The sequence below is a fragment of the Periplaneta americana genome, chromosome 9 (assembly GCF_040183065.1).
Source record: "Periplaneta americana isolate PAMFEO1 chromosome 9, P.americana_PAMFEO1_priV1, whole genome shotgun sequence".
Lineage (NCBI taxonomy): Eukaryota > Metazoa > Arthropoda > Insecta > Blattodea > Blattidae > Periplaneta > Periplaneta americana.
The window spans coordinates 51,522,536-51,541,124 of NC_091125.1; the positions used below are offsets into that span (position 1 = coordinate 51,522,536).

The 18,589-nt window shown below is 34.1% G+C and overlaps 1 protein-coding gene across 5 annotated transcripts in view; it reads left to right on the top strand.

Annotated features, from left to right (window-relative positions):
- Positions 1-18,589, top strand: part of LOC138705927 (solute carrier family 35 member E2A-like) — an 84,490-nt gene that overhangs the window by 6,541 nt on the left and 59,360 nt on the right. For all 5 annotated transcript variants that reach the window (XM_069834714.1, XM_069834717.1, XM_069834713.1 and 2 more), the window contains exon 2: positions 8,363-8,498. In XM_069834714.1, coding sequence (XP_069690815.1) covers positions 8,363-8,498 — 136 coding nt within the window. The remainder of the gene's footprint in view (positions 1-8,362; positions 8,499-18,589) is intronic.

An 18,589-nucleotide genomic window follows, 5' to 3' on the forward strand; every position in this document is an offset into this window, starting at 1 on the left:
AGGGGCCTTCCAAAAATCATATTATTTATGCCGTACTGATTAGTCTATGAGTACTGTTCTAAAGGAGGAAAGAATATTTTTAGATTTCATGTTTGCCTTCCTACAAGTCACAACAGTTTTTGGTCTTTGGGGGGGGGGGGGCGCCTAGCCATTCCCCTTGGATGTATGCTACATTTAATGAAATCAACATGATGGGTGCCAAACATCCTTCCTCTCGAAATTAAACACTAATGGCATCCTACTTATCTTCTCTTTTTATCACTTGTGTTATAGGCCTAATATAATATAGGCCTAGGCTATAGCAAGTAAGTGTGATACTGGGATTAGTGCAACGCCCTCTGTAAATAAATGTTGCTTCAAGTTGAGATAGAAAGTTGTAATAATCATCATCATCGTCATCATCCTTCACGAATTAGGCCTCTGTAGACCTGTTTCGGCCCCATCTAGCAGTCTTCTAAAAGGTCGTCCTGGTCGACGATGTCCTCTAGGTTTATACTGCATCATAATTTTTGGGATAGAATGTTGTAATCAGTGTAGAATACACTGGTAGTTAGTACGAATTTTCACCTATGATGCTGCAAATAGCATTGAATTCAAAAGATTCGCCAGTTATTAAAAGATTGAATTTTAGATAGGTACAGTCTCAAATTTACTAGGGAAACTTCGACTAAATTGTGGATGCTGAGAAAGAGTTACCGGTACAAGAATTACTTCCATTTTGGTACATTATAGGATGTACCTCAGGGAGGGATTCATAAAATGTGGGCCCTCGGTTTAAGGACCTGCTATTATTATTATTATTATTATTATTATTATTATTATTATTATTATTATTATTATTAAATGATATAGCCTACAATGGTTTGGTTCCAGACATAAGTTGCACTTCCTTCGATTTTATATTATCATGTTGGTAGGAAAACACCTGTGGCAGGTGTGATTCACGCCATTTTAACTGCACAGAATGTCTTTGCTATATCTGCAAATAGGTTTCAGGTGGATTGACATACTGCAGTATGTTAGATATTATGAGATCGTTGTTGTTGTTTCCTTTTTTTTAAGGATTGGGGGGTTAGATTATACTGCATGAATGATAAACGTCTTCATGCCAGTCTCTACACATATGAGAAATACTGGAATGTAGAGCGAATAATTTCGTTGCTAAGTACTCTACATTAAACACCAATGATTTTGTTGCCTTCGAAGAAAACTGTTATAACTAAAAACTCACCATTTTTTATTTTTCTATAAATTTTAACTGCCAAAGATGTAAACTTTTATGTGGAAAACCGTCACAAATTAAACTGTTTTACTTTCTGCAAAAAAAAAAAAAAAATAAATAAAAATAATTAAACTCTAATAATGAAAGCTTTGCCTTTAATTCACCTAAAATGATCTCCGAATTATTGGGAAAGTGCTGTCATAATAAAAAAGGCCTTATAAAAGGGATTTATTATTATCATAATACTCAGGGAATAAGGCCTGATGTAGTAGAGTCTACATAGTATCTTCATTTCGCACATAAAACTGTTTTCTAGTATTTACTTTTTGGATTATGTAATGCCTAATTTTTAAAATGCTTCTCCTGAAAATTAACACATTTTGAAATATGACAGTCTTCTTTCACAGTGACGATTTGTTAAGTATGTTAAATAAACTTTTTTTAATTTTTCTGTGTTAATGTTGAAATTATTACAGTATTTTACCTTATTGCCTAGTTTCGGCTTGTTTCCACCATCTTTATATTTCTAGTGAGGTCTTGCACTTGTTTCCGGTTTCTTTTTGTTGGTGCCTTGGTGGGGGTGTGTTATGATCAGTAAGTGTCATGTCGAAAAGGTTGTGCTTGCTGAAATTTAGTTGAGTGTTGAGGATGAGTTTTTGTACGTCTGTAAATTCCGCATTGTTCTTGTATGTTTAGTTTCTGGCTTTTCGGTTCAATATTCATAAAGCATGATCAGTCTGAATTTTGAATTGAGTTCCTTACTGTACGTTTTCAGTAGCAATTTAATCATTGAAAATGTAATAAGATTACAATAATTAAAAAGAACATAGGCATAATTTGTGTGTTCGTTTTTGAAAAGCAGGCCTACTATGTGCAAGTTTGCAAAAGTTGGTTTCAAATAATGATGGCATTTGTTTCACCGTACATAGCAAGATTCATTCATTTACTGCACATTATCACATTATCACTAGTTTCGGGAAGAGAATTTAAGGGTATTTCAGTAATGAAATAGCTATTTGTCTGTTGTTTGAAATAAATGAGTCAGTTGATAATAGCATTTCTGTTTAGAACATGCTCCTTAGGATCGACTTTGAAACCTTGTTTGTTTTTCTATCAAACACTTGCGATAGTCTGTTTATATAGACAAATTATGGTCATATACTTAGGCCATGTCTCAAAGCTCAAGTCCATACTACACACTAGTGACTAGCAACTAGCTGACTTGTAAACTACACACTAGGGAGCTTTGGACATGTATGCTTGAAGCATGGCCTTCTTCATAGACTATTTCTCTAAAAACCACGACATCACGGTGCAGCACTGAATTAAGAAGGCAGTGTCCTAATGCAGTTTCATTACGAATTATGTGGAGAAGATGAGGGCTTAATATATTACAATAATGTTTAAAACATTGTACAGAAGTTACTAACATTGTCAGTGTTCAAAGTTAACGTGTTATTCTACATTATATTTATATTATTTCACTTCCAAAGCATTTTCAGATTTAATAACCCCAATTGCTGATGAGGTATCCATGTTTGTTTAGTGAACAAGTCAACAATCGAGCAAGCATTTTCGTTTACTAGCTACTACGGACTTGATTGCTATGCACTATGTAGCTTTGGATCATAACTTCTGACGTCACATCCGGCTATTTAGTCAACAATCTAGTTCACTTCAGCTGAAATTGTAGCTTTGAGACACGGCCTTAGAAGTTACTTAATATTTGCAAAGGATGTATATACTTTTTTTTTTTTTACGTAAACAAAAGAAAACTTTCGAAGTGCTCGTGGATATATCTAGTCATCAGATTATAGAAACTATTTTTTTTCAGGCGGAGGATGTTTTTCCTTACATTTGCCATTTTGAAACCTACAACTTTACTTTTTTTTTATATAATTTATTGATTGATCAGCACATTTAGTGCTATACAGGCCACTTCTTACGACTTTGCTTAATTACTTCAACACTTTGCAAACTTTTCAGGTGCTTTAAGTTTCAAGAAATGAAGTTTAACTGTAACAATAAGAAATAAATATTATTGTAGCTGTAGCAGTAATTAAAAATGATATGATCCATTCTTCTTTGCAATTCTCCATATCGTTACGTATTTCATGCTTAGAAGTTTTATTACATTTTTTTAGTATTGACTTTTGCATTACCAGTAATTCAACACAATTGTATGATTCTTATAAATGCATTTAGTTCTAAAAGAAAGAATGTGAAATAATGCCAAATTTATTGAATTTATTGTGCTATGGCTTCATGATAAGTTTCATAATGATAAATCCAAACTTCAATAGGCTATGTTGTGATAAATCAGAATAACATCATAACAGTGCAATATTACATCTGGAACTAAATACATGTTTTTACTTCATCATATAACAAAAAGAATAAAAATGTCTGACCATGCTGTAAGAAATAAATTCGTGTTATTTTCAGTATTATTTATGCTGAAAAAGTGATTTAGACATGTCTCTCTGTCAGCTTGTCTATGTGCTGTATTTTTTCATAAAATATTGAATGTACTCTGTTGTTAATAACTATGAACCAGTTCATCTGGGAAATATACATATGAAATAAAATATTTTTACTTTAAACAATACTATATTAGGCCTGTTTGAAGCCCTTGTGCCTAACACACACACAAAAAATCTCAATTTGTTTACTGAATGTTGATTTGTACTGCATTCGCCGAATGTTGACTCTTATGTACTCACTTTTTTACTACTCTCTTCATTCTTATTTTTCCAATTTTTGCTACAGAAATCTTTACTATTTTCATCTTCTTGTGGCACACTGGTTGAAAATGGCTGGTTTAGAGGAAAGTTCAAAGACTAGATGTTGGGTAGGATGCCACGAAACCATATTACCGGTAGCTTTCTTTTATTTTATTTTTTTTCAATAGACAAGCAACGTGGAAATACCAGATTTTATGAAGCAACATCCATTATGCAAGGTAACATAATCTATGCACTAAATCCAGAAAAAAGAACATAATATACATTATAAAAGTCTAATTATTCTTTAATTATTTTTTATTTACAGGTTTACAATGTCTTTGGCATCTTCCTCTACCCATTTCAAGAATTTATAGCCACTCGCCACTAATCTCTGTTCTCCCAATCTCCCTCCTCTAAACCTCTTTCACTTAATATTCTAACTATTCTCTCTGGCCAGGTTAAGTTCGGTCTTCCTCTCTTTCTTCTTCCCATCGGAATCCATTCATAAATCCTTTTCGGTAATCTGTCTTTCGTCATCCTTTTTGTACGGCACAAATCATCTGTGCTGTTTTAATGTCTCCTACAAGGAATCCTTCCAGCTTCATTTTTTCCCTTATCACATTGTTTCTGATTTTTTCTCTTCTCGAAATCCTTGCAGATCGTCGCCAGAAATCCATTTCAATTTAATGTAATTTATGTATTGTTCTTGATTTCAGATGCCATGTGTCTGATCCATATGTGATTGTGCTTTTTATAATTGAATTATAAATGTTTGTTTTTATTGTAATATCTCGTTCCCATAAAATGCTATTTAGTCTTGATATTGCTAGTCATCCTTTGTTTATTCTTCCATTTATGTCCTCTTCATGATTACCATTTTTCGTGATTTTCACTCTCAAGTATGTATATTCTTTGCAGTAGTTTATGATTCCTTTTCCATCTTCTAATATTAAGTCTTGAATCTGTGCCATATAATTTGTTTTCTTCAGATTAATGTTTAAACTCCATTTTTCATATTCCTCTATCAATTTCCGCGTCATGTATTCTATATCTTCATAATCTTCTGCAACTAATAACTGATCATCTGCAAATAGTAGTGAATAAATTGTATCCTCTTAGCATTTCTTTTTCCAGACTATTTAAAGCATTTTGTATGTATATTTTGAATAAAACTGGTGATACAGGACAGCCTTGTCTTAGGCCTTTTGTGACATGAAATCCAGTTGAAATCTTGTTGTGCATTTTAATTTTCATGTATGATTTATCATATAGGGAAGCTTTTTATCGCCTGGATAATGATATTGTTTATTTTGCATTGTTTTAACGATTCCCATAATTTATTCTATGGCACACTATCATATGCCTTTTTCAAGTCTATAAACAGTAGGTGTAGAGGTTGTTGGAAAGTTATTCCTTTTTCAGTCAGTTGTCTTACACTAAAAATATGATCCATAGTTGGTCGTCCTGCCCGAAATGTCGCTTGTTCTGTTTCTTAAATTCTTGTTCTATAAAGTACTTCCATAGACACGACTGAAAATGCTTGTTACAGTTATTCCTTTATAGTTTTTACATTCATTTCTGTTCCCTTTTTTATGTATGGCTGAAAGAAGGCCAATTTTTCCATGCATTTGGTACTGGTTCCCCATTTAAACATCTATCAAAAAGTTGTAATAATTTAACAATTTGGTACTGTCATATTTTATAAGTTCTGCTGGAATTCCAGCTTTTTCCACATGCTTTCTTGTGTTTAAGAGAGTCAACAATAATCTCTATATCTATTAGTCCAAATGTATATAATTTGTTTGTACGTTCTCATTTGTTTCCTCAGTAGTGGTTTCTAAATAAGTTTGTCGTTGTTCGGTTAAAAGTTCTTTAAAATATGTTTCCCATTTGTCCATTGAAGTAAATTTCTATACCATGTTTTTCACATTCATTCTTCCTTAAATTTTTTAATATTTGCCAAGCTTCACTACTTTTCCTACCACCTAAATATGATTGGATAGTATTAAATGTTTTTCTCAGCTTTTATTCTTCTCTTTTATAACTTCCTTCCCAATCTCTGCTTTTATTTTTTTTAACTCTATCTTATCGTCAACATTTTTTGTGTTCAGCCGTTTGTTGTAGTTTTCCTTTTTTGTTTTAACCATCTCATTAATTTCTTTATTCCAGAAATATAAATTTTTATTTCCATATTTCTTTTGTTTTTCTCCCGATGCTTCCATAGCTGCTTCATTAATTTTTCCAGTCATATTATTTATACAGATCTTCTGTAGTATCAAATTCTGCTGGATCTAGTTTTCCATCAAATCTTCTTCATATAAATCCACTGTACTTTCTTCTTGTAAACTATCTATATTATATTTCCTTGTAAATTTCGTCGATTCTTTCAGTTTGGTTTTATTTGTCTCCTTATCTGGTATGTTTGTAAAAGGACAAAAAATCGTACTATTTACGAAATAATGATCACCTCCATATAGGCCTAGAATCCCTCTATGTACTTTTACATCTTGTACATTTTTTTGGTTCGAGTTTTGTTTTATTATTATATAGTCAATTATTGATGTTAATTGTAAATTAATTGTAAACTATCTTTGTGCCATGTATATGTATTTATGTAGGCTATATATTCATTAATTTACTCCCAAAAAAAGCCAAAACATGCAAACATGCACGGAAAAAGTACGATTACTTGGAATCGATAAATCATAACACTAATATTTGGAAAGTTTGAGATGTGTAACAACCTTATATAAAAACATGCATTTGCATTAAAATCTGGACTCTAGTGATAAAGTGCTTTATTACTTTTATTTTCTCTTGATCCATCAGTTGCAGTTTACTTGTATTAGGATGTAGTTTCCTTCATAATTTTGTGGGTTAAGTCTTTCAACCATGTGACAAACAGGTCCCTGTCATTCATGCACATGCTTGGCTTTTGTAATTGCACGGTAGATTCTTAATTTTCTTGAAGCAATGTGATTTGTGGGATTTACCTATTACCATACTAACAACAATGACAATTCCTCGGAACTATCCGAATTTGCAACAATGAACTGTCTTCACTGACATTGGAACTTGAAACTGGTAACCAGACGACCAGAGACTTTACAGAACCTTGCAGGTATAAGAGCCAAATTCCATTCTTTTGTAGGCTTATTTATCAAACACAGACTCCAACATGCCTTTGACATACAGGGCTACAGGTGCTAATAGTAAATTGAGAATTCCAGACGGATTTTGTCTATACTCTTTGAAATATGATATTTTAAGAATTTTCAGACGTTAAAAGAGGGTAACTTAAACAGGATGACGAGCATATTAAGCAGTGACTTATGATATTATTTTTTAATAGAGGGAATGTCAAGGGACTGGAAGAAAACTGTGTACAGTTTAGGATAATATAATAAATGGGCACGTATTATCGTTTTCATTGTATTTTATCTGCCTGAAGCAGGGAACTTTTGTGAAGAATAGACACCAGTAATTTGATCTGGGGCGTGGTTCTTTCACTTGTGCTAAATCTATTACACGAGACCCTTTATTTTACTTCTCTTTCGAAGAATATCATGCACGTGATTTTATTGTCTTCAGTTTCAATTGAGTTTTAATCCAGATGAAGTGCCGAACATGGCAATTACTAGGCCTAGTCTACAGGGATTTACAAGACAGGAGGATTGTGTAGCTACTACTTTAGGAATTTGCTTGCGCTGTGATTAGCCCTTGAATGTTTATACACCTATGAAACTCTACAAAAACTCCAAATTCTCGTACTGTGTTGAGCGTGAAAATCTGAAATCATACTTTCTACTTTGTTTCTTGGTTTGTTTGGCAGCAGTCTCTTGTCTCATTGGATGTCTCACACTAGCATCAGAACATTAGACATTAGAGATACCTGTCTGCAAAACAGAGTGTTTGGTGAGTCAGTCCTATAAATCTGAAGCCCTCTCGCCCAGGGATAGCGTTCTTTTTCGTGCTGTAAATCTACGACATGAGACTTTTGATTGTAGTTCCTTTCTGAAGGAAGCTGTGCTAAAAGTTTCATCATCATACACTATCAGCCTCAGTCTAAAAGATTGCTGGCAAGAAAGACCTTTCGTTGAGTTAAATACCCACTTTATTTGGATTTTGAGAGATTCTTAATTAATCATTCCATTTTTTTCTACCCACAGGAACCAAAACGATTTTATTATCCCTTAAAAATTCATCACCACTAAATCTAAAGACTATTTATTAGGCTAGCATTACTGTTAGCTTAGTTTTTCAAATTATTATGATAAAATATAGGTAATAACTGCTTAGAACTACTAACAGACTTTTTCTATAATGACTGAAATTTGTTCGATTTTGACATTATGTAACTCGATGTCCTGTAAAGTGTGTATGGATATAAAGTAACACATATGGCGTTTTGCAGGAACAAGCCAGATGCTGATGACGACTATCTGTGGCTTTATCCAGATGTACTTTCCATGTGGAATGTACAAGCCTACACAAAGATTGATGCGTCCTCCAGGCTTCTACCGGCACATGATGTTGGTTGGCTGCACCAGGTATTCCTCTGCTCTGTGAATAAGGCAAAGTCTTTTGGTAGCCCTTGTATTCTATATATTGGCAGCTAGTGCCGTATTCATACATAGGCCTAATGCTTTGCTATGATTTGTGAGCAATGAATGTGAAAACATTTAACTTCTTATTTACTGTAATGTCTCTAATCTTTGCTAATAGATAGTCCTATGTAAGTGTTCATGGAACATGTACATGACTCCATACACCAAATTTGAACACATGCACATACATCAACAAAAATTATCGCATATGGCAAAAAAGGGAAATTCTAAGTATTAGTGCATCAGTATTTAAATTAAGACTGCATCTTCAGTAATATGACATTTATTGAGTGAATGTGAATCTAATGCTTTTTAAGAATATTACTTTTAGGCTAGGTTTTGAATGTATTAAAATATACATGTAACTTTTTCACCTATGTGAAGGTGATTTTTTTTGGTTATAGACCTATAACCTTGTATTGCAATGTGATTTCTCCAATATTTCATAACTATTTAAAGTACCATCCTCAGGGTTGCATTGCTTCAGAACTGGAAGGTTCGTCTGTGCTGTTGAGTTGAACATTGTGCATGGCTAACCCAGGCTAGTCAGGTCTCGAACATCATGGCCCTGATGATGAAAGCTTTCAGTTCTGAAATGTTAAGAGAAATGAAAATAGAAGCCTTTTCGCAACCTAGTAATCATCCAGGGTTTAATTTAAAACATAAGTTTAAGTACTCTTGCTAGGATTTAAAAACTTCCATAAGGGATCATACTCGTGGACTTTTGGTAGTGCTGTCTTTTTTGGGAGTGGGTTTCAAGAGCTAATGGTCTTCCAGACAGCAACCAAAATTTTACATATGGGTAAGGTTGAAATTTTGAATATGTGGTCCCACGAGGTTAAGGAACTCTAGATTAGATGTTCAACTAGAAGGCAGCTTGGCAAGGAGTTAATGATTTCAATGTATGTTCACATTCACTAGTTAATATTGGCATTATATTCGCAGCCACTATCAGTGATAAAAATTCCCTTTATTTCTTTGAACTCTCTGAATATCCTTGTTATCACTACACTATATTTTCAAGTCTGAATTGTTCACACAAATATCTGACACTTTCTCTTCCATATTTGGCATCTAACAACATAGAATTAGACCAATCTGCTGGATTTAAAGCTTACAAGTTTTTCATCTTCCTGTAATTATCACTTAATTATGATCTTCGTTCAAACCACAATGAGAAGATTATTTTCGGCATTTACCGTAAGACTTCTGAAAAATTAATCATGTTTAATTTTGACGACATTCTTATTATTTAAAAGAGGAATAGATTTGAATTAATTTTTTTATTGACTATCTGGCACACTCTGTATAATGGCCTGGATTATGTTACATAGATTATAACATTCGTATAGTTCTTCTGATCAGTTTGTCTGCTGTTGGTAATGTCATGTCTATTCTGAAGATCAAGTGGTAGGTCACTTATCTCTGTCAATGAATCTAGTATGGCTCCCATATTTTCTAAAAATTCAACATGTCATTTCATTTATTGTATTCCATAAATCTTGCATTAGCATTGTAGCTAAGAGATGTGGATCATGTTAAAAGTTAAACAAAAATATATAAGACATAGCAAACAGATTAATATTAATTTTACAAGTGTAAATAATTAATCACTTGAATGAAAGGTATGAGTGAAATATTGTTAATTCTGTTCTGAACCTTTAATCTTGGCCTTTCAAACTTCAAGAAAAATTAGGCAACTAGTGCATTGAAGACCATTGTACATAAACAGAGAACTAATTTTTTATAATAGTTGGGTTCAACAAGAGATAAATGGAGATATGATTTCTGTCTTGCATTAAAATTATGAACATTTTGATTAATACTAAATGTATCTTGGTTTTTAATATGAAACGTCATCAGACAAAGAATGTATTCGCAAGTTAAGTTCATTGACTTATTTCTAAGTTTTTAAAAATCTTTTTGCATGGTGTCCTTTTACGCACACTTGTCATTGCCCTTACAGCTTTCTTTTGTAGATAAAAAATATATGCAGCTTTAGATAAGTTGTCCCAAAATATTAATTCTTATTTATTTTATTAATTAATTAGCCTAATTCATTCATTCATTCATACTGTTCTGTCCAAGGGCAGGTCTTTCACTGCAAACCCAGCATTCTCCAGTCTTTCCTATTTTCAGCCTTTCTCTTTGTCTCTGCATTACCTATATCTTAATATCGTCTATCATTTGATATCTTCTTCTGCCATGAACTCTTCTCCCATTCATTCCTTCCAGTGCATCCTTCAGTAGGCAATTTCTTCTCAACCAGTGACCCAGCCAATTCATTTTCCTCTTTCTGATCAGTTTCAGCATCATTCTTTCTTCATCCACTCTTTCCAACACAGCTTCGTTTCTTACTCTGTCTGTCCATTTCACACCCTCATCCTTCTCCATATCCACATTTCAAATGCTTCTATTTGCTTCTCTTCACTTCGTCGTATTGTCCATGTTTCTGCCCCCATACATGCTACACTCCACACAAAGCACTTCACTAATCTCTTCTTAGTTCTTTCTCCAGAGGTCTGCAGAAGATGGTCCTATTTCTATTGAAAGCTTCCTTTGCCATTGCTATCCTTCTTTTGACTTCCTGGCAGCAGCTTAAGTTAATGCTTATAGTATATCCCAAGTATTTGAAGCTGTTCACTTGCTCTACTGCCTCATTTAGAATTCGCAAGTTTATCTTCTTTATTTTTCTTGCAACAACCATGGTCTTCGTCTTGTTTGCATTTATCTTCATCCCATACTGCTCACAGCCGTCATTCAGCTCCAGTAGCATATCCTTTAGTATTGTTTCCTTTTCTGCTAACAACGCCATATCATCAGCAAATCTTTTGCACTTCATTCTTCTTACTCCTACTTTTACTCCTCCCATGTTCTGAAAACAGTTCTTCACCAAATTCTCCAAATAGATGTTGGACAGGGTAGATGATAAAGGCCATCCTTGTCGTACTTCTCTCCCTATTTCTCTCTCTCCTCCTGACATTTCTTCTCCTATCCTGACTTTGACTCGTTTTACATAAAGGTTACTGAACAGCCTCCTCTCTTTCCAATCACGCCAATTTTCTTTAGGATCCCCATCAGTTTATTCCATTCCACTCCATCAGACACCTTTTCTAGGTCCACAAATACTATATATACTTCTTTATTCCTCTCTAGGTATTTTTCGTCGATTGTTCGTAGCAGTCCAATTGCATCTCTCGTACCTTTTCCCTTCCTGAAGCCAAACTGCTCTTCTTCCAACTGTTCTTCAATCTTAGAATATAAACGGTGATTATTTGCAGAAAAATCTTCTCTGAGTGCGATATCAGGCTAATAGTCTTGAACTCATTACATTTCTTGGCATTATTTTTCTTTGGTATCGGAAGCAACACTGTCTTCATAAAATCTTCAGGCCAGTCACCTTGCTCATATATTTCATTGCATAATGATAGAATTTCCTTCTTGTCTTCACTCAAGCATTACACTAATTCAATGGGGATTTCATTAACTTCTGTTGGTTTCCCATTCTTCATTTCCTTAAGTGCTAGTTCAACTTCTTTCCTTAAAATAGAAAATCCTTTTTCGTCTTCTGATACAGCTGCTTCGTCTTCTATAGCCAAGTCATCTGGACAGTTCCCTGTCTCATATAACTCTGCTACATATTTCGTCCATCTATTCAGTATTCCTAGTCTGTCTGTTATTTCATTTCCGATTTCGTCCTCTATCAACCACATGGATTTGCTTCTCTTATTTGTGAAGTCCAAACATTTTACTTCGCGGTACATTAAATCATATCTTCCTTTTCTCTCTAGATCCTCTATTTCTTTACATTTTTCTTTAATCCAGCCTTCCTTCACCTTATCAGTTTCTCTTCCTAGTTCGTTTTTAAATTTCCTGTAGTTTCTTCTACCTTTTTCTGTGTTGATGTTTTTCCATTTTCTCCTTTCCTCCACCTTCTCCAACATTTTCCCTGTGACCCAAGGTTTCTTAATTCTCACATCTTCTGTATATCCTATTGTTTCTTTTGCTGTTGTCTGTACGCAGCTTCTTAGGTGAGTCTAGTACTCATTACTGTTCTCAGGTGTGGATTCTAATGTAGCGGCTTTCTTTTGAAAATTTGCTTCAAATTTTCTTCTTTCTTCTTCATTCTTCAGTTTTTCCATTTTCAGTTTCTTTATCACTTGTCTTCCTCTTATCTTTTTCAGACGAATATGTACTTCGCCTATCAGGAGGACATGATCTGAGTTAATATCTGTTCCTGGTAAAGTCTTCGCATTTTTTAAGCAATTTCGGAATTTTTCCTGTACCAGTATGTTATCTATATGGTATCTGCTTTCGTCCCTTGGGAATGTCCATGTGTATCCAACGATCATTTCATTTCTTATACAGAAATTTACCACAGATTCTTCTCTGTCATTTCTTCTTCCCAATCCATATTTTCCAACTGTTCTTTCATCTTGACCTTCTCCTACAACTGTGTTCCAGTCGCCCATTAGAATTATACATGCTCCTTTCTTCTCCTTCTCAACTATCTCTTCTATCTTGTCTAGCTTTCTTCTACTTCCTCATCTGCTAATCCACTATGTGGCATATAACTTGCACTAGCACTAAGTCCATTTTCTTCCTTTGTAGCCTCACCATTATCACCCAGTCATCTACATAATGCACTGACATCACTTTATATTTCACACGTGGTCCCAGTAATACACCAACACCATGACTTCCTTTGCATTCACCATTTGAATAAAACAACCTTAATCCATCACTCACCAACTCACCACTATTTTCCCACCTCACTTCTGATATTCCCATTACATCCACTCTGTTTCTTCTCATTTCTTCCTTCAAGTTTTCCAACTTACCTGCTTGCAGAAGAGTCCTTACATTCCACGTTCCGATCCTCAATCTTTTCTTCTCTCTGTTGGGTTGCTTCATAATGTGTCCTTTCCCAGCATCGCCCTACCGGACATCCGAATGGGGAGATAATTTACATCCGGAATCTTTTACTGTGGAAAGACTCATCATGCCATGTTTGCAGTTTTTCTTGGGAAAGGTAAATGTGGTAGATTCCCGCTCCTTTCCGCACACCACTCTCTCTTTCGCATCTTAAAAGATCCCAGGGGGCCCCAGCGTGGAGGTGAGGAGAGTGGATTTGACTAATTAGGGGCCCTCTGGACTTCACCAAAATTCACCACAAGGGTTAAATATCAGTTCTGTCAGGGTTTTTGACCCGATCAAAGACCGGGAAATCTCTATTAGCCTTTGCCCCCCCCCCTCATATTTCATTATAGAATCAAAATATGCAAAATATGCCAATTTAAGGGTATTTATATTGTCAATAAAAGACAATATATGATCTTAATCATAACAGGCAGAGCTCAATTTAAGAATATCTCTCCATAAAACATCTTGTTATTCATCATCTTTTACAGTATCCACCTTGTGACAATGGAATTCCTTGTCACAAAGTATTAGAAGCTGCAAGACAATAAACATTTTTTAAAAATAGCTCAAAGGATAACCTTCTTAGCAATTCACTCTAATTATACTGACTTAAATGGTCACTGAATATATGGTAACTTCTTTCTTTAGACATGCATCCTGATAGTGCTGTATTTTCAAAATTGTCTCATAATAATGTCTTTCTGTTATCTAACATTATTTGTGATATATTAACATTATGTGTATTTTAGTTTAATTCTGCCATACAGTTTATATTTTGTTTAATAAATCTGTGCTTCAGTGGCTGGTCATGATAATATCTTTGAAAAATATTGGAGTGCAAGAGATCAAATGACTTTATTGTCAAATGCCTGGTATTAGAAAACAACAACAACATATTTTGTTTAATTAATAGTGCATAGTATATTACGGTTTAATTCATAAGAAACTCTTTATACACGTAACTTTTATTTAAATCAAATTGTTTTGTTCTTTGTAGCTTGTAAGTTCATACATATGTAGGTATGTATACTTTTTCCTGGTTGAGTGGAAGAGAAGACCTTACACCCTTAACTCTGCAAGCAAAATAAATCATCATCATCATTATTATTATTATTATTATTATTATTATTATTATTATTATTATTATTATTTTTATTATTATTACGTTGATCTTCCTCTAGAATCTCTAGTTTTATCATTCGCTGCCATTTCAGAATGTGAATGCAAACTTTGGAAATCTTCCCACACTCTTACAACCCTCTAATTTGAAGACACCCATGTAATTGTAAAAACTCTACCAATGGATAAAAGTCTTACCCAAATTGCTCATACATAATTTAAGTTGTTCTTGATTTTTTGGTGATGAATCATACAAACTGTATAGTAGTTTTAACCGTGTGCTTCTCTCTGAGTGTCACTTACTGATAGTTCCAGTCTGTGATTGCTGCAGTGTCAACCTGTTATAGATGGACATAACTTACCCAACTGTGTTGCAATGCCACTTTTTCTCCCCATCATAATAGATGCACCATCACAGGAAAAGCAAATATACCGGTAATTTTATTTTAAAAATTCCAATGTCAGGCTATACATATTTAATCTATCTAGAAGGATATTTGTGATATATGAGGCTGTCAGTTTTCAAATTCTATAAGATCTAAGAATATTGTTTGACATGAATTATCACAATCCATGGAAGGTGTCAAACAAATAACTCTTGTTTCCTTTCTGCTTAATGTTACAGATCCCTCAATGAGAATACTAACTTTTCGTTTATTTTCTGCTATGTAGGTTACAATTTTTGAGTATATGCTAGTGGCAGTGTGAGAAGTTACCTTAGTGCAAGAGACATTTGATTATAAAATTCTTCTTATGTCTAGACCATTAAGCATTTGAAGATCAATATCTACAGGCATTTCAGTGTAAGGTTACTGGTATTTTGCAGTTTTATATGCAATTCTAAAAATTCTTGTTATAGTTTCAATTTCATCTCTCTGCAATTTAATTAATCCTGCCTTCAATGATTGGTTTTTGCTTTTATAAAATCAGTGCTTCAATGGCTGTCATGATAATATCTTTGAAAAATATTGGAGTGCAAGAGGTCAAATGACTTTATTGTCAAACGCCTGGCATTAGAAAACAACAACAACTTTTATAAAATCTTTGATGCAGCCTCATGAGCCTTGCTTAGTTTATGTGTTCTAATTTTCTTCCTTAGGCTTAGTTGCTGGGCATTTTATATCATTACCAAAACAAGAAATTCCAGTTTGAGACCATTCTTGGGAAATGTGTATCCCTTAGTTTTTATCGTTTTACTGTTGTCTTAATTTTAGAACATATTATATTACGCCCAAGTTTACCTTGTTTGACGAAAATCCATGAATTGTGCTGTGTGAAATATATTTAAGTTGTTCTTAATTTCTTCTTCTTCTTCTTCTTCTTCTTCTTCTTCTTCTGCCTGACAAGTGTTAGGCCACAAGGCCTATTATGGTCTCACATAAAATTTTCGCGCCATCTCTTAGCAGGACGACCCACAGATCTTTGGCCATGTGGTACATAATTATAAATTGCCTTTGGGAGTCTACTATTACTCATTCTTTCCAAATGATGTTTCCAATTAGACTGATATTGAACAATGTAATCTAAAACTGGTAGCTTTCTCCTGGCTAGCAACCAGCTGAAAGGACTCCAAAATATGCTTTCAGGTCTCAAAACAAGAATCGCCAGACTGTTCTTAATTTCAACATTTCAATAAATGTTCATTTTGCTGCCGTCAGATGTACTCAGAAGTCTGGATTAATAGCTTTTTTTTTCACTTTCTCATATTTCATTACTCATTACTTCACCAGTGCTTTTCTCCAATATTTCATCAGCTATCACTTCTCGAGCATTTTTCTTCGGTATTTCATCACTTAACATTTTTTCGGTACCTTTCTCTGATACCTCATCACTATATACTTCACTGACACTTTTGTTTTCTTAAGCCATTTTAATAAATTCATCTTTATTAGGCCTGTATCATTGCTACCGTAAAAAACAATAATTAAACACCGGAACCCTTAACTCTTAGAACTCATTTTGTCTATTGTGCGAACATGTACAATGCAACCATGACTTGTTGCAGGTTAACAGAAATGAACGTGATTGAGAGGAACCTCTCCCCAAACTGGGAGCTAATAAGAGCAATGACCTTAGCAACGTCCACCTAACCACAGACTGCTCCATTCGAAATTCAGTTAGAATATAGCCTATTATGAAATGCACATTTATAATTTATACAAATTTAGTCAGATAACTTATGGAGATAATAGCGGAAAAACTATCTAAAAAGTGCTGCAGTACACTCTGGTAACATGAAGTGAACACTAACAACCCATTCTGATCAGCTGTATAACACAATATGAAGAAGGTGTTGTTAAGAACAGTATTTCTTATGTTAATATCATTTCTTAGGGGAAAAAATGTGAAACTGCAGAAATTAACTCACATGTAGGGTCTAGGTGATAGGCCTATCTAAGTTATGTACTCATTCATTCATTCATTTATTTTATTCCATAGATCTTACATGAGCAATGAAGCTTTAAGATGTGGAACAAGTCAACATTTTACAATATTACAATTACAATTTTTACAAATTTTTATAGTTTTACAATTTAGTAATGTTCTACAATTTTTACAATTTTGTGCAATTTTTTACATTTTTTTTTTTTTTGGCGAGATGTAGTGAGATGAGATGAGGTCCGAGGATTCGCCAAAATATTACCCGGCATTTGCCTTTTGGTGGGGGAAACCTCGGAAAAACCCAACCAGGTAATGAAATCAAAGGGGGGTAATCAATTTTTACAATTTTGTGCAATTTTTTACATTTTGGCGAGATGTAGTGAGATGAGATGAGGTCCGAGGATTCGCCAAAATATTAACCGGCATTTGCCTTTTGGTGGGGGAAACCTCGGAAAAACCCAACCAGGTAATCAAATCAAAGGGGGGTAATCAAATCAAAGGGGTTGATGCCAAGGACTCGCCATAGACCATCCGGCTTCAGTCCCACGGCTGGGGAAAACCTCGGAAGAAACCAAAGACCAAAGGGGGATCCAACCAAAGCCCAAACGCAGCTCCGGATCAGCAGCCCAGCGAGTCTGCCGACTGAGCTACATCGATGGCTCTACTAAAAGTATACAATACATAGCCAATCAGATTATTAAATTTACAAACGCAAACGATCATTCATAAGTTGAGCTATGTGTATAATACAAAACAAGTTAATTAAATTTAAGGCATAAACAATTCAACCAGTTGTGATATACAGAAATTGATAATACATATCATGCAAACAACTTCAAATTACAAACACAAACAATTTATCAGTAGAGCTATATAGATTACTATTCAATTTAAAGCATATACAATTCATCGGCCAAAACTATACAAATATATACAATACAAAGTAGCATACTTTCATTAAGCTATACAAATTTGTGCAATTAATATCAAGTAGATTAATTCAATTTGTTTATATCATTCAGCATGTCATCTCTTACAAATGAAGTGATTTAAACCCATATTGTGGATTTTATTTATGTTAAAAAACCTATTAAATAATTCATAATCCATGTTAATGAAATAACTTTCCATCTGAGGCAAGAAATTTTAGGCTTGTGATAGTTTTTATGCCTTTCAAGTCCTCCAACTTACAAGCAGAATACATATAACATAGTTTTAACCGCAAACTGCTGGATGACATTAGGGATGCTGCCTTGCATGTAACTCATGCATTTTCGCGAGAGTTTCTGCTGTTATCTTTATTAGCTGTTTGGTGCAGTGTCTGCCGTCACTGGTGTATATCGGTACTGGTACTGTCTTTATTAGATTAAAAAGTTCTGGTATGCTTTATGCAAAAGAAAAAAGAACAGTATATTACCTCAATTTAACTCTTGTCATATGAAGATTAACTGTTATGATGACATTGGACACCAGGGCAAGTGAAGTGAAGGTGATGGCATCAAATCATGGCCGATAAAAAACATTCACAGCAGCTCTGTGCTCCCATGTGGGGTGACAGGATATGAATGATATGAGTCTGAAATAGCATACTTTGGCATATATGATTACTT